This window comes from Crocodylus siamensis, chromosome 1 (assembly GCF_052110815.1).
Source record: "Crocodylus siamensis isolate JL-2025a chromosome 1, ASM5211081v1, whole genome shotgun sequence".
NCBI lineage: Eukaryota > Metazoa > Chordata > Crocodylia > Crocodylidae > Crocodylus > Crocodylus siamensis.
In genome coordinates this window covers 406293855-406311003 of record NC_143395.1, presented here as the reverse complement: position 1 = coordinate 406311003, position 17149 = coordinate 406293855, and the positions used below count along the sequence as shown (strand labels likewise).

The following is a 17149-nucleotide window of genomic DNA, read 5'->3' as shown; positions in this document are numbered from 1 at the left end:
GGGGTGAACCGATAAAGATTTTTGGGGCCGACATCTATGGCCAATTTTTAGTAAGTCATATTGGCTGATACTGATCTGATTGCTGATATGCAGGTCTGTCTGGTAAGTCTGTTGGGGAGGAAGCAGTGGGAGATTGAGGCCCCTGCAATGAAGGAGGGAGTGGGGCTAGAGCTAGAGCTGGAGCTGGGGCTGTGCAGCTGAGGCAGACTTTGTGATGGAGCTGTAAGCGGCTCGTGTGGGGGTGTGGAGGCAGCTCCCACCACTCCATGCACCCAGGGAGGGCATGGGAGCATGTGCCCCCAGATCTGCATGTGGGGCAAGGGTGGGCTGCCACTGTGGGCTGGGGTGGCACTGGGCTCTTCCCAGTGGGGATGGGCCAGACTACACTTAGGGTGGGCAGTGGTGGCACTAGGTGCAGAGCTACAGGGTGGCTTGCAGTCACCAAAAAATTTTCTATAGCCCCTCTCCCAGCACCGCCACTGCCCACCCCGAGCCCAACCCGGCCCAGCCACCCACTGGGAAGAGCCTGGCACTGTCCCCATCCCCAGCCTGCCCTACCCCATGTGCAGCTCCAGGGGCACCAGCCCCCCACATCCTCCTGGGGTGCATGCAGCAGCAGGAGCCATCCCCCTCGCAGCTCCCGGATGAGCCATTTGTGGCTCCATCCTGCGCCATGCCCTGGCTGTTCAGTGCCTGCCGCTGCCCCTGCCCCAGCTCCTGCCTAAGCCACAGCCCCATTCTCTCCCTCACAGCAAGGGCCTCAACCTGCCCTCCCCATGCTCCTTCCCTCACAACAGACTTACCAGCCGCACCCAGCTCCTTTCCACGCTGCTAAGCTGCGATCTTGGGTGCTTGCATGCTGCGCTGTGGCTGCACGCATGCACGCACAGGGCATTTATCAGCCACATTATCAGGCACATCAGCCAAAAAAAGCAAATTGCCAATACCGTCAATTTTCCTTATATTGGTGCCGATCCGATATGGGACTGATATATTGCTGGATCTCTAACAAACAGAAATGCTTATGAACATTTCTTTAGACTTTCTTCCTTTATTCAGGATCAGTGGGCCAAACTCAGCTTTACAAGACTATTTAAAATAATCAGGATTATAGAAAACTGCAGATAAAACCATCTAAGTTCACTCCAGAGTCCTGAGTCAACACATTTTCTATAAGAGTTAGTCACCTTATTTTTCTTCTCAATTTGAGCCTTCCTTGGAAGGAAAGTCCATTTTTAAAGGCTGCAATTCAAGTACCATAATTTTTCTCTTCCCTGGAGCGCTTAACCAGCATATCATTTGGGGGTTTAGACCCTCATGAATCACTACTGTTGAGGTAGCCCACAAAAATCATAGTTTAGAAATAATTCCTTAAAAATTGTGAGTGGGAGATCTTTTGTTCTTCTTGAACATGGATTTTCAATTCGTAGCCTCACTCCATTTTAGACTAATCTAAAAGCAGTGGCCCCTGTGCCAGATTTGTTTATTCACTATTAAATTAAATAATCTCTTCTAGTCTCAGTCACAGATTGATTCTTAAGAGTTTGCCAAAAAGAATTACTTACAGACATATCCAAGACTAATATTAGAGTCTAATCCAAGACTTAACTAGATGGTGCCTTGATAAGTGGTAGGAAATATTATTCATGTCAGTCTCTGACAACCAAAAGTCAAGACTCAAAGTATAGCAAGTAGTGAAAGGGCACATCTACATGAGATGCTAACAGCACAGTAGACTAATAATACTACGCACTAGTGCATCATAGCGCAAACAGTGCTAATACGCTACTGCACAGTATAATTAGGCTACTGTGCAATAGCATCACTTAAAAGGCATTCACCGCAGCTACTGAGCAATAACTCCAGTTACTGAACATTCAGTTAGTGCTTGATTATACAAGTACTAAATTAAATGCGCAGTAACCGCTGCACATTTATGAATGTGTCAACGCATCCAAAGTGAAGTATGCAAAAGCTATCGCAGAAGAAATGTAATGTAACCATGTAACTATAACCTCATGATTTTGTATGTGAAGTAAAGCTGCAATACACAACAATAAGGGGGACAAGCCAATTTCTCCAAATCATAAGTAACCTCTGGGACTAAAATGAGGGATAATTGAAAACTGTTCGCCACAGATAAACAATGAAAATATTTACATCTAAAAATACTAAGGACAGAGCATAATTTATAATATGAAATCATTTCTCTTCAGGACAATGTCACTAGATACAGAGTTTTAATACATAATTAACAGTTTTATGTAACCGACACCTGTTCTGGGTCATATAAACTAAAATCTGAAACTGCTGATCTTATCTAAGATCACATAAGAAAATTAATGCAAATGAAAGTTACAACAGAGGACAGTCACTTAAAACTTATTCTTCTTTTACTTTATGTTGTTTATTGAAAACAAACACGATAGTAAAACATCAATTGTAGCAGAACTACAAAGGGCAGTAATTAACAACAGGACGGAAATGTAAAATGTACTTTGTATCCTGCGCAAGGAATCAGAAATAGCGCCTGATCTACACATACATTTTACTTTTACTCCTGAAAGAATTTCTATTAGTAAGTTTTCTGTCCTTAATCCAAAAAAATCATAGTAAAGGAAAAAGGAAATGTTTCTTCAGCAAGTATTACTCACTCCAGGACCCCAAGGTACCCTGCAAGAGCGAGTGAGAAATTAATTGCTTTTCTCAACTGAAAAATGGGAATACTAAGGCATAAAAAGGTAATTATTTCTAAAGTCAGTGGCAGATTACCTGTGCACCATTCTAGGCAGGCTCATGTTCCCTCCCTGAAAGAGTCAGAATCAATAATTCCTACAGTACTACTAAGATGAAGTAGATAAAGTCAAACCACTGAAGGCTCCCCACCTGGTCTATAATGCCTTCACTTTGACAGCAATGGCTCGGCTCTCTCTGGTTTCCCCAGCATCCTGACTCGGCTCGACTTCCTTGACCCCAGTCTCAGATCTTCCTTGCAACTCAGCACCAGTTCTCCGACTCCTGGTTTCTGACCTTGGTTTACGTCTCAGACAACGTTTCTTGGCTCCAGTAACCCGTGCCCCTGCTCGGCTGACCCCCAGGTTGCCCCTAATGGCCTACTGCAGGCCTGGTGACCTACATTCCCGCTGAACCGTCACGCTATTCCAGCACGAATGTACAGCTGGCGGGTGAGGGGTGAAGTGAGAGGCAGGGGCAGGGGGAGAAGGAGGGGAGTGTTGTGGAAGAGCAGGGAAGGGAGATGCGGTTTAGTGGCAAAACACAGCTTATGTATGACATCCAGCTTCCTGTTCCTTTTTCTTCTGGCCCTGCATAGCAGCTTAGCCAAAGGGTAACGAAGAATGGGGCCAACTAAAAATGGAGACAGAGCTTGTGCAGTTTCCATGGGGGCATGGGGAATAAAGGAGACCCAGAAAAAGTCACAAAAATCCCGGTCCGTTATGGCCCTGGTTCAAACCACTTATGGAGATACTTAACCGTAAATACTTGTTTATATTCTCTTGACTTAGATTTGAGTACCTCTCAAGTATAAAAAAATATGTAGTCAGCCAACCACAGAAAACCAACAAAACTAAAATCAGGTAAATGCCTGTTGTTCTCTGTTATTTTTCTTTAGCCTACTGAGATTCATCAGTAAGTTCTAATAGAATAGTCCTCGGTATGTACTTAGATGTCGTGGATGACGTACAGCCTGTATAAACTTGCTTCCAAGCGTTCACAATACTTAGTGCTGACTTGGAAGGGGTTTTTTTGCTTAGTTTTGTCTTATAATTAACCAAGGTGGATTTCTCACCCTTCCTCACCCCTCCCTCTGCCCTCAGATTGGTTTGCTTTTCACCATGCTGAGTTCTTCCTCCTAACTGGCACAGGAAGGGATGGATGAGCTCATTCCCAGACTAAAAAACATAAAGATATACTGGATGCAGAGGACATTTTAGGAGATGGGAGAACTGTGCCCAAATTGTGGACAGTGCCATTGTTTTCTCATTACCACTGAAATGAGAAGAGACTGAATCTATTCCATGTCTCCTACTCTTTCCTGTAATGCAGACTTACCCCAATTACTTAAATTCCCTTTCCCGTATGTGTCTGGCATGAATGAGAGGGATATATGAATAGCACAGAACATGGGGGCACCCTCCCACATTAATACTAAAGATTAACCACAGAAAACAAACAGGGCTGAGAGATGTGATTTCATTTCAGTCGTTAAGCCGCAGAACTTGGAATCCATTTTCATAGCATTTTGTTGCTGATCTACATTCACAACATTATTAAAATGAGATCTGTGTAGAGGCAAAAGAAAGAGATGGTTCATTAAAATACATCAAAAGAGCACTTAGTGGAAATTTGGCATCTGAAAACAGTTGCCGACATAAAAAAGATGTTTATCCAAATGTAAAAGCACACTATTTTATATGCATAAAAAGAGTGGACCAACAAAAAATGGGAAAACATTACTTTTCCACAAAAACACAAGACAGGATTCACAAAGTAAGCTGGGATGGCCAACCTGTAGCAAAAGTGCCACGAATAGGCACAGACAGCCTCTGTGGGGCATTTGTACAAACGCCTGTGCAGCAGCACTGGGCACTTTTAAATGCAGCCAGCACTGCGGCACACGCATTTGGATAAATGACAAAATGCGTGTCAGCCCTGAGAAAATGGCGCTGGTGCGCTTTTGAACTAAAACACATTGAAGGTGTTTTAGTTCAAAAGTGCACCGCCACCGTTTTCTCAGCACTGACGGGCATTTCACCTTTTATACAAATGTATGCGACGCAGCGCTGGGTGCATTAGCCTGGGTGCAGAGCAGACTCGATTTGAGTCTGCCTTGATGTGCTGGATCTCCAGTGTGTTGGAGCAGGCAAATGTATGTGTATAAATGTGTGTAGACAGACAGCACAGAAGCAGATAGGGCAAAAAGAAGAAAGCAGAGCAGTGGATTAGTTAGAGAGCAGAGGGAAGAGAGCAGAAAGCAAAGCGGCAGATCAGGCAGGGGAAGATTAGAGTGGCACTCAGGGAGGGTCCAGGGCTAATTTGTGGCACTTGCCAAAAAGGCAATCCCAGAATTTAACTGATGTGCACTTAACAAAAATCCTGATAGGATGCTTTATGTTGAGTCGCCTCCTTTCACTGTTTAATAGCAAAGACTAGTTGCCACACATGGAATGAAAAAACCTGCACCATGTCATTTATTTTGACTGTTCAGTAGAACTGAAACAGAGAGGTGAACTGCTCAGTACCTAGGATAAGAAGAGGTTAGATTCCAGCAGTGCTTATGTGAGCCAAGTTTCCAGGGATCACTGCTGAAACCATACATGCAGTAGCTAACATTTGTGTCCTGTGCATAAAAAGCCTTTAGGCATGGAAGTGTGGAGGAGAGGGAACACGGTTTGTGCACATACATAATTTCAGTCTGCATTTCTTAACTACCCAAGTAACATATTAACTGCTTAAATACAATCAGGTTGCAAGCCATATAAAATTAATAGATTAGAGTACAGCAGATCAAAACAGCAGATCAAAAGTTGTCATTATCGTTGTAAAGGAGCAACTCCACCATCCAGGCTTTAAACAAACTTTTCGTAAGCCAAATACCGATACTGCACCTTCTCCATTTTACTAGCCCGCATCAGCATTTGTTCAAAGAAGCTGTCCTTGGGACATTTCACCAGCATGGCCTCTCATCAGAAGGAGAAAGTTTTGCAGAGTTTGAGGTCACTTAGACAAGACAACGTGAAGACTTTAAAAGATAGATTTTTCCACGACCCCAAGTCCTCTCACTCCGTCTTGGAGCACCACCACTCCGATGCAACAGTATGGGGCACTGCTCAGCTCTCCTCAGTGGAAGCTTTTGACCTTGAGTATTTTTTGCTACTTATTGCCAGCCAGGCACACAGCCACTGGACCCTTCAATCAGGCCTCAGCAGATTTTATAAGCTTTGGGCTCAATCCTGAAAAGTATTCAGCGGAGAGACCTGCCATGAGCTACCTCCGTTGGATTCAACTCATGACAGTAAAACAAAAGTAACAGCCCTATCAGGCCTTTGCACAATTGACAGCTTCTGACTTACTTCACTTCTGAACTTGGCTTTCATTAAAAAAAAAAAAAAGTTCCTAGCCCTTCTGATCGTGAAGTCTTGGAAGCAGAAAGTCTTTCACTAAGATTGAGGGTCTAGACAGTGATTTTTCTAGATGTCATCTTTCTTTCACAGTCCTCCCCATGCTCTCAATTGTTCATCTTCCTTTTCCCCAGCCTGGGGAGACGGGAGTGCAAATGTAGTGGCAATATACAACCCTTCTGGCAGCACCATCTGCCCCACTGTAGGGCAAACTTACATCATACATGACAGCAATCTGGGTCCTGAAGAAATTAGATGATTATAGTATGTGGGACTGCCTGGGCTGGAAGGTCAAGCCAAACTTTAAGCAGACTACTCCCCATATCTGCCAATTTAAAACTTTGTGAGATTTGCTAGAAACTTTTTTGTCACAAAGCTGTAGAGTTGCTGAAAAGTTAATAGTAAAGAAAGGCATTTCCCAGGCTTTGATATAAATCTCTTGAGAAATGTATCAGATGGCGTGGTCACCAACACAGTGGCCATTGACAGTTGCTGAGGAACAGAAGACTCCTGAAGGATGCTTCTTCGTCTGTACCTTTCTAAAACCTGTCACATTTAATGACAACATTAGAGAGCAAGCCATTCAGGCCCTACCCAAAATGTAAGTTTCTTTAAGAATACCAACATGATTGCATTGCTTATGTAGCCTCTTTTCTTTGTTAAACATAAAAATTTGAGGTATTATGAGTTTCCCTGAGTCTTACTTCTCCGATCTGACAAGCCATTGGCTTTTGAGATTTTCAGGTTTTTGCCTCTCCTCTCTGAAAGTGGAACAGCAGAGCCTTGCAACCGTTCACAGCTCCACTGGTTTCACTGATGTTGCTTCTCACATAAGCTCTGATCCAGCAAGGTGCATGCACATACCTTCAACACAGTGGTTCTCAAATGGCCATCCACAAAGCTATTGTAAACGGTCCACGATTGGTGGGTGTAGACCACATACTGTGCATTTATAATGTTTTTTAAAATTATAAGCATGACAAGGATGCATGGTACTCCCTGAGAAATTATGTAGATGGATTCCAGTTCGTTGGTCGAAAAGTGTTTTGGAACTACTGCTTTAAGGTAACCAATGCTTTTAACATCAAATTTGTCCTCAAACATTTGATCTAAGCCCTATATTCCATTTCAGCTCTAAACACTTGTTTGAAGTTCCTTGACTTCCACTAGAATAAAGCAGGCATGCCTAACACAGCAAGGATGGGATTACACACAGGTTTTGGATGGGGTCTGAAGACCAAACAAACTATCTAAAAGTACCACCAGCTCTAATGGGCTCTTGTTTCATTCCACAAACACTATATTCAAGTCAGTAGAGAAGAGAGGGAAGAAAATGGAGCCAGTAGGCTCTTGGTTTCCATCAACAACCCCCGCCCCAGTTGAAGCACGCAGCTAACCAGCCACTTGAGAAAAATCAGAGTGGCAATCAACTAAAAGAAAGTCATCAGAACCAGACTGCCTTCTCCAGCTGTAAGAATAAGCTGTCATCTTACATTTACTTCCTATTCAAATGTATTACTCACTGAACAACACCATCCAGTACTGATTCTAAATTAGAAGGCATTCACGTCTATAATGTAGCTACAGGGTGGCTGGAAATTTGGCACTGCTTCACAACAAAGACAAAATCTAAATGCGTTAGGTATTTTAAATAGAAAATACAAAGAAACCTGTCATAGTGGTTGAGGTAATGACTCTCCCTTGATCAGTAGTTTCTCACTGCTTGGTTCTTTTGCACATACTTTTAGGTAGCATAATGTGAAATGTTTCTCCTCCTTTTAGTGCACAGTGCACATCACATGATTAGGTGATGTAGCAATGGAATGAAGCAGTCACTATATCAGCATTTCCCAACCTTTTTCGCCCCACGGCGCACTTACCTAAATCAAAAAGCACCGTGGCACACCGGACACTGAGCGGGGGCAGGAGGAGGGGGTGGTGTGCAGCCAGCCGGACAGCATTCTGGGCTGGAGCCTCACCCCCTGCCTGGCTGGAGCCATGCTCCCCGGCTGTCTGTGTCCACAGCAGCAGCAGCAGGCGGGGGGCATGGCTCCAGCCCAAAATGCCGTGACACACCTGGACATGCCTGATGGCACACCAGTTGGGAAACACTGCACTATATTAGCATGCATTTTTCAATTAACTGAAAACTGCAAGCGACGGAAGTCAGCAAATGGACAATGGTCCAGGAATTAGGGTACTAGCTTTGGGAGAACTGAACCTGATTCACTGTTAACCAGATTCTTGTATGACCTTGGCCTAATCACTAAGGCTACGTACAGACAGTCAAAAAGCCCAAGACTGGATCGATTCAGTCCTTGCAGGTTAGTTTAAGCTGCACAGGGTAAACTGAGAAACAACTAGACTCACATTTACTTCTGATTCAGGAAACGCAGCCACATGCCTAAAGTGGCTTAGGCCCAAAGCTGGAGGGCGCTAAAGCATACTTGTAGCCAGCATGAGCTGTATGTTTGCTTCTTCTTCCTACCACTTCCGAGGTCCCAGGGATTTGCAGTCCAGAATCAGAGCAGCAGAACTCTGCTGGGATGCTCATTACTACTTCTTCTTGTGTCCAGGTGCCTCTGGGATTTGTAGTCCACAGTCACAGCCAGCAGTAAGTTTCAGTAAGCGTAACAGCAGGGCAGCTCTGTACTCAGGGGAAGGTACGTTTAACCCTCCTCCCTGGACCCAGACCCCACCCTGGGATGTCGCCTCTCCCACAACCCTTCTCTGCTGGAGCAGACAGCACAGCCCAGTCCAGGGCCAGAAAGCATGCTGGGATGCTGGGGAACTGTGATTTAACTTAAACCCAGGTCTGGGACAGAAGTTCCACAAACTGGTTTGACCCAAATCATTTAAGTCTGATACTACATTCAGCCAGGTTTATCTTAAACCAGTTTCAGCCATTTTGAAACTGGTTTATATGCACTGAATTTATGTTCTGTTACAGCTTTAAACCAATTTCTGATCACTTAAACCAGTTTATGTGTAACTTCTGTCCCTTGCCCCAGCCGCCCCAAGCCAGCTTTTAAATGGACATAGCTGCTCTTTCTTATCATATGAAAGCACTGGCATGTTAAGTCCAGTAAAGGCCATGAGCAGTTCCACAGAATTCCACAGAAATATCTTAAGCTGAAAAAGTGATCCTGACAGCTCAGAGCCCTCCTTTATCATCTAATCTACACTGATTTGGTGACTGACATTAACATCAGTCCTATCAGGAGAAATATAAGGAAAAAGTTGAAAAAGCATATTTGTGTTTGCAACTGGATTCTGCAACAGCTTATGTGCGCTCATTAATTTCAGTGGGAAAAAGGAGATACTCACATACACAAATTGCATCCTATATGCCTTCAAAAGTGTTGTTTTGTTGGTTTGTTTGTTTGTTTTTAAATAAAGTACCTGGCTTGCCTTGTTTCTTTCTTTTCTTTTTTCCAGTTTGGATAGCCAGCCTCACTAGCTTCTGCTTTTTTGCAGTGCTCCATCTATGAAAGCCGGGGATGCATGAGCCCAACCCATGACCTTACCAAAGCATGGAGGCAACATCTGGGGGAAATTTAAAAAGTTGCAAAATCACACCATGTTATTTTTAAAAGGAATTTAATTTCCTTTGTACTTAATGGAGTAGAAAATACGGATGTTTAAGATGAGGAAAACTTTGCAGAACTGCACAGTACAATTAAAAAAAAAATTAGAAACTAGAAAGGCACTTTTCATGACTCTAATTTGGCTTCTTTGCTCATGTGGACTTTTGTGATTGATATAGCCCCAACAGAATGCATTAGTGCACACAAGGGCATCTCACAAAACAGGAGTCAGTGTGTCTGGGTTCTGAGGCCTGAAAAGAGGGGGAATGATACATTTAAGTGCATTAAGTGATGATTGAACCTTTTAGCCTTATGTTCTGGGGCATTAAACTATTAAACTTTAAAACTATCCAATTCTTTTCCCTAACCACATATTTGCCAGATACCTTTTAACAGCTCCACCCCCACTTAAAAAAAAAAAAAAGAAAAGCTTTAAAAAGATCCAAGAGAAAAAAGCACAACCTCTAGAGGAATTATCAAATTTAAATTTCCTTACAAAATACTTGATAGACATGTATTGATACAATTTCCCCAAAGGGGGTACACTGTTAAATGGCAAAGCTATTTTTATACTATATTAATAAAATATATGTATATATAATTTATTTTAAATTAGTATAAGCTAGGAACTTGGGTTGATAATATCACCACAAGGAACTCCTGTGAAAAATTTAAATTGCCATTAGAACAATTGGAGGTGTTAGAAATGGAATATTGTTAGAAATGGAGTATTGTTAGAAATGCACAGCTTGCATCTTGCACCCGATAAGAAAGAAACACTGCCAAGGACTTTTTTCCTTTCCCAGCCTTGCCACAGCTTTTCTTATGCTAAATCGCAGACTCTCCCCCAGCTTCTCCCTAGCCTTTCTCATACAGATTACAGAAGCTGGAATTCAACTGACTGTGTCCTTGAAGGGGGGGGGGTTGAACTCTTGGTGACCTATAGTAGTCTCTGAGCATGCTTAATTAGCTGATGCATATTTACCTCTCTGCCCTGCATACTTAAGTAGTTAATTATACTATACATGCGATGTATGTAGTGATGTAACCACATGTATGCTTGTATGAAACGGAAGTGAGCTGTAAGAGTTCCTGTTTCTGCACACGTGCCCAGGAGGGAAAAGATAAATACAGCCTGCAAAATTCCTTGGTGGGTTCAGAGTAATCTGAGTTCTTGACTCTGCCCTGTCCCTATTTGCAAATACACCTTTTGTGCCATCTAATGAGTGTGTGTCTGTGATTTTTGTGGCCTCCAGAGAAACGAACCGCTTTATGCATCAGAGGGACGGTCTTTCTTTACTGAATTGCTAGAAAATAGCTGGCTGCTCATTCAGTTTTGTTGTAGCATTACTTTGCCTTCTGTCAAAACTCTCCTTTCAGGCTTTGAAGATAGGATAGAGACTTTAAATCAATGATTCTCAGCAGGGGCCCTACAGCACGTGCCATAAAAACCTTTTAAGGGTGCCATGGGGTGCTATGCAATATTAGCATGATTACATGTGCAATCACCTACACTTGAATCACAAGATAAACTCCGAGATTTAAAACAGGAATCCATAGGCAAAAAACATCCCTATTTCTTGTGGTCTTTCCGGGTTCTTTGCAACAGAAGAATTGCTCTATTATTTTTCTGTAGTTGCAATCAAATGGAAGCTAAGAGCTAGCATTTTCCAAGGACTGCCTCAAGTCTGAAGAAGTTAAGAACCACTACCTTAAATTCTCTAAAACAGCATGGGAGGCAGGTAAATTCTCTAATATCAAAACATGCATAACTGAAACAGAGTTGAATTACTTGTTCTGTGACCTAGTCACTCTAGCACCTTGCTACAGAGCCAAGAATAGAACTTATTTTGCTTTGTGGCATAGTGCCCAATTACCTGATCCAAACTGTGCATGAGCCGTACATGTGCAGAAATCCTGTAGAGCAAATGTGCAAAGCTGTGAAACAGTGCCATGTTCCCATAACCATTCTTTTGCCTGTAAAACAGCAGGTTTAGTTATGTCATCTCAGAATGGGATTTTATATTATTTCTCAAAGCAGTAGGCACATGTATTTTCCTCGTAACACGAAATGCAATTGCTAGGGGCCTGGTTTAGTAGGACTCCCAGGACCTATGAGGTTTGAAATGGAGTTCAGTGTAAACAAACCAGATTTAGGGTCCCAGCCTAAAGTATTAACACAAATTAAAGCCAGCAGCAAGCTGAGTTACTATTATCAGGGACTAAAATTGATGCCTCCCATAAACGCACTTGATGCAACAGGGCAGTTTGCAGATCAGATTGGAATGATGTAATACAAAGGCATTTAAAAAAAGTGTTTGGCTGATTATTGCCTCCTAATGGACCTGCAAACATGTTTACTGCCCTCCTCTCGCCAGGGTGACACTGGGGAACATTTACGGTCTTGAGAACTGTTCTATTTATCTTCTGCCAAAAATTAAAAAGCACCAGCCCAATGCTGAATTTCCTATTCCCACAGGAATAATAACTGAAAACCTTTTCCTGTATACAGCAATCTGTAATGCAAATATTGTCATTTTTGAGAGCCAGATGAGTTAAATATGCTCTTGGAAAGCCCAATAAATCCTACAGAATTTTCCAACTTTGCAGGAAGTAAGACTGCAGGACTCCCTGGGCTTCAGAGGGTAGCTCATTTTGCAACTATACCAAGTATCAGTTACATTTCTACAAGCGGGGCTGTCTGGCTGGGAGTCAATACAATATTTGACCTTGCACAGGAGCCTAAAAGGAGTTAGTACAGAACAGCAAGATCTTGTTACACTGGTGCACTCAGGGCCAACCTCATTAAGGTTTATCTTTAAACTGCAATTAACTTTTTGCAGGTGCACATGAGAGGAGGATCTAGGGTTTTAAAAACTGGAGTGCAGGTGGTGTGCTGGATCATCCTAACACATATTTTTCTCCAATTAGAAATCACCTAGAACCCTTACTAATATACTAGGGGCTTAGGGCTCTATTATTCAGTTCAAGATCCAAGCAAAAACAGACATAACTGAGTTTGGGGTGAGGGGAAGAGAGGGCGACTGCCAACTCTAGGGTAGGGCAGGCAGCTGGGACCAGGGACGTACAACCATTACCCCCCACAGCAGGTCCAGGGAAAGGACTGCTCTCTGCATCCCAACACATGGATCCACCAGACACTCCACCATGGCCCTAATGCATCCACCACTGCCCATGCACTGCTTCAAAAGCCCCCTATCTCCGCTCAATCCCCTCTTATCCCACATATAGCCCCATTCTCAGCCCCATCCCATTGTGCCCCATGTCCTAGCAGACCCCACCAACCCCCACACATCCCACTGAGTCCTAGCCTACCCCTTCAGTGTCCCCATGAACCCACTGCACCCTCCACATACCTGTCCCCATCACACCCCAGTCCCCTGTCCCCTCACCATCCCCTCACATCCCTCACCCACAATCCTTCTTGCTCACACTCCCTCACACCCCAAAACCCTCCACCCCCCAGCCCATCACAACCTCCACCCCTTTAATACCCCAGCACCAAGTCACTCCACCAGCCTTGGAGGTAGATGAAGTTCAGGTGCAAGGCATTACTAAGCAGTTTTGATATTTTGGAGGATGGATAATGGAAATGGAGGCATATCGCCCTTATTATTGTGGCTAAGTAATGGGTATAGGATAATGGTGCCCATCCTTTTGGCCATGTGAGGCTAGTTCAGGGGCCAGATCAGACTCCACACCAGGACTGGGCCCCAGCTAGCCTCTGTCTTTCCCATGTGCTTCCAACTGGACCCACATGGCTATATACAGGCCCTGGGGCCCCATGCCACCTACATATAGCCCCGCACATGGGGATCAGGGTCCCAGGGCCCCGCGTCACCTTTGCCCAGCCCCACATACCAGGATCAGGGTCCCATGCCACAACCCACAGGGATCCCCACAAACCTGTTGGGAAGCCTGCAGGTTGAACGGCACAGTGCCAGGGGTTGGATCTGGCCCATAGGTCAGGGGTTGAGCACCACTGGGGTAGAATTTTTCTTTGGGGTATAATCTCAAATCCAGTGAAATCAGCGGAAAGACCATCAGAGAATTAACCCCAGCACCCCTTTGGAAGCTTATAGCAAGCAAAAGTTCTACCAGATTGTGCTCTCTTTCTCTCTCAGAGACAAAGCAGGATAGCATTGTACCTTACAGACTAACTGAATCAGATGTGCATATGCTTTTATAAGTGTTCAAGATGAAAGGCAGACTACACATCATCATCTGACTTATACTGTTTGAGACAATTTACCAAAACCATAAATATCTGTGTGAGTGGAGTGAGAGGCAGGACCCATGGAACTTGACACATCATAGGCTGCTTACAGATGTGAACCACCCACCACCCCGCAACGCCCCCCCGCCAAAAAAAAACAACCCAGCGCTTTACTTTCAGATTGGCGCGCCCCTGTGCCAAGCACAGTGCATGCCCAGAAGAGGCAGCACCTAGTCTGACCTGGCTTGCCCAATGTCTGTATAGATAGCACACTTTGATTGAATCACTTTAGATAAAAGCACCAAAAAGCCCTCCTGAAGCGCCCGCTCTATACAGATGCTGGGGAGCTGGGTTAAACTTGTTTCCTCTCCCAGTAAAGCAGTGAGGTTTTTTCCCCACTGAGGTTTTTTCCCCCCCATATCTCTCAGTGCCCACTATGTTCACTGAATGATCTTCCCTTCCCCCCTGCATCACAAAAGTGAAGTTAAGTCCCTTTACAGCTGAAAATTGTGGAGTCTGTATTTAGTTGAGATCACCCAGTTTAGAAAAGTGGTTCAATTCAAAATTCAGTGTAAACAGATTTACTAGTGACAGATTTCACACTTGACATTAATTTATGCTGAGAAAGTTTTCCCATGGGTTTAATCTATTTGGAAAATTTAGGTTTGGTTTATAGTCATTTCTGGACCAGTTTCACCTACCAAGCCATACTGCCCCCCTGTTAGGAATGGGGACTTCTCTAAAACTTGAGTTACTTTCCAAATTATCTCTGCCATGTCAAATACCCCTGTGAGCATGTAACGTGCCCAATCTTGCCTTCACAATAGTCTCTCTCCTGTTATTAGTATCAGGATAACTATCATTATCTTTCATAGTTTATTAACATCCTATTTTTCCTCCCAGTCTTCCCTAAGAAAAGGTGCTTTGGAATGAGAAGCAGACCTTCACTGTCTTAGCTCAAAGGTTTAAACCCATAGTAATTCACCATGCTATATTTTTAAAGATTCACATTTGAGCCACCTGACTCACTGTGAAATAAGAATGCCTAGACCTTTATTTTTAGCGCCTTAACTCATGATTTCCTTGGTTTCATGAATTCTATGGTCACACTTTTAACATGCCTTTAAAACAGTGTACTGTTACTGGAGTGACAAACCACAGAACACGCAGAGCCTAGATTTCCACAACAGTGTAGTATCTGCTGCAGGGACCCTTTCCCTGTATCTGCTGCAATTACAAGTGATTGTGCATAGATACCTGCACATTACCACAAATAAGAGCTGGGTATGTACAGTACATTCCCTTGTTTGCACCTGCAGTTGTTTGCAGCCAAAGTTATTTGTAGGTGCAATACTACACCCCTGAAACGGGAGATTGGGTTGTAGCAGTAAAAAACAAAACAAAACAAAAAATCCCAATGGTTAAATCAATAATCAATAACAAAATAGTTCTTTAGGGGTAGGGTTACCATATTTCCAGTTTCAAAAGAGAGGACACCTGTAAGTCTGGCGGGGGGAGGGCAATATGATTGTGGAGGGGGCAATAATATGCCCATGCCCCTTACTTCTGACCCACAGCACCCTGCTCCCCCAAGCCCTGAAGTGTCTCCTGGCTGTCCTGCCCCTACAAGCAAGGGCACTGGCCCTGGTGCCACTAGCCCAGCCATGCAGCTCCCCGCTGCCACCGCAGGGCCCTACCACCACCTTTACCTGCTGGAGGGGCAGATGCCTCCTCCCACCTCCCCCCACTGTGCTGCAGCCCCAGCACCCAAAAAGTTTTCCCCAGTGCCGGCAGACACCTGCCCCATCCCCTCCACACACCCCTACTATGCACACACATGCACGCACACACACAGCTTCCCCTCGCAGGCAGTCCCCAAGCCCCAACCCTCCAACCCCTGCCCCCACAGACTTACTTGCATGCAGCTGCTGAGGCTGCTACCACTACCCTGCCTCGCTGCATGCCGACTACATGTGCATGCACACTCAGATGCACATGATGTTCCCTACCTCTAATTGTCCTCTCTCCACTACCCCCATCCCCAAGCAGCTGCTTGATAGGGCAAGCCAGGAAGTGCCAGGAAAAACGTCAATGCTGAGCAAAGCAAAATCCCGGACATTAGTTGATATTTTAAAAAACTGCCTGGATGGAGATGGGAGGACCCAGAAAGAGGACATGCCCGGGGAAACCCGGACGGATGGTAACCTTGGCTAGGGGAGGTGGAGAGTCATTAGCCTGGGACTGAGTCAGGCCAAAAGTTAAAAGGTGTTGACATATAATTAGCCCTGTAGCATATAATCTTGTTTTATTTCACATATCTGTAATTTTCTCCTCTTATAAGCCTTGTAGGGAAACATAATATACTAAATAAAAATTTAACTGCATGTTTTACAAGGCTGAATGCAGTTGATCCATGTGGCCAAGGAAGCCTTGAGTTTGTCAATTCATGAGTTAATTGCATGAAGAAAAACTGAGCCACAGAGCAGAACTCTGTTTATAAGAAGTCTGTTTATTGAACACAGGACCAGTCAAAAGCATGCAGGACAGCGCTGCATTATGGCCAGCAGCAGTAGGCCAACTTGTTACTGCAGGTTTTTTTCCATCAGAACCACACACGCACACACAGAGTGAATGCTGGGTACAATTTTAGTTTTTGAAAGCTTTAAAGATGAAGAGAGTTTTACTGTTTAGAACACTTTAAAAGGACAAAAAACACTGCATTTGCATTGATGACATGTAGACCATAGCTCAGGACAATACAATTTAAAAAGAAGTTTAAAATAATCCATAAATTAATTTAAAATGGAAATTACCAGCCTATCTCTAGTGAAAAAACTTTTTAAAAAGGAGGGAGTAATCCAGTCTACTGTTGTGCTAGCTAAGCCTTCTGTTGATGTAGGCTGCTCACAGAATGAAAGTCTTAGCAGTAGAAAGTGTTTATGTTCCTGAAAGCTTCAAGGCTTGTCCAACCTGTTCCTATTCAATTAAGCTCCAAAATTAAGCTCCTCCAAATAAAGAAGGTATTTATCCAGGTAACAGATAAAGGTCCTGAACAAAAAGTGTTAATATCAGAGCTAATAAAATGTGAATCGGGAAGGGAAAGAGGGAAGACAGGGGGTACCCGGCAGTCGGAATAAAAGGCTAATTTTTTCAGCCTGAGTTACTGCCTATGTTTTGCTTTTATA

General features: G+C 43.9%; 1 protein-coding gene across 4 annotated transcripts in view; it reads right to left on the bottom strand.

Moving 5' to 3' along the window:
* Positions 1–17149, bottom strand: part of ME3 (malic enzyme 3) — a 179430-nt gene that overhangs the window by 147236 nt on the left and 15045 nt on the right. Inside the window, exon 1 of one of the 4 annotated variants that reach the window (XM_090030615.1) lies at positions 15880–15900. The exons of 2 other annotated variants lie outside the window; for them this stretch is intronic. In XM_090030615.1, coding sequence (XP_089886741.1) covers positions 15880–15885 — 6 coding nt within the window. In that variant the 5' untranslated portion in view covers positions 15886–15900. Of the gene's footprint in view, positions 1–11604; positions 11698–15879; positions 15901–17149 lie in introns of those variants that run through there. One more of the 4 variants, XM_090030614.1, reaches the window with a different exon arrangement.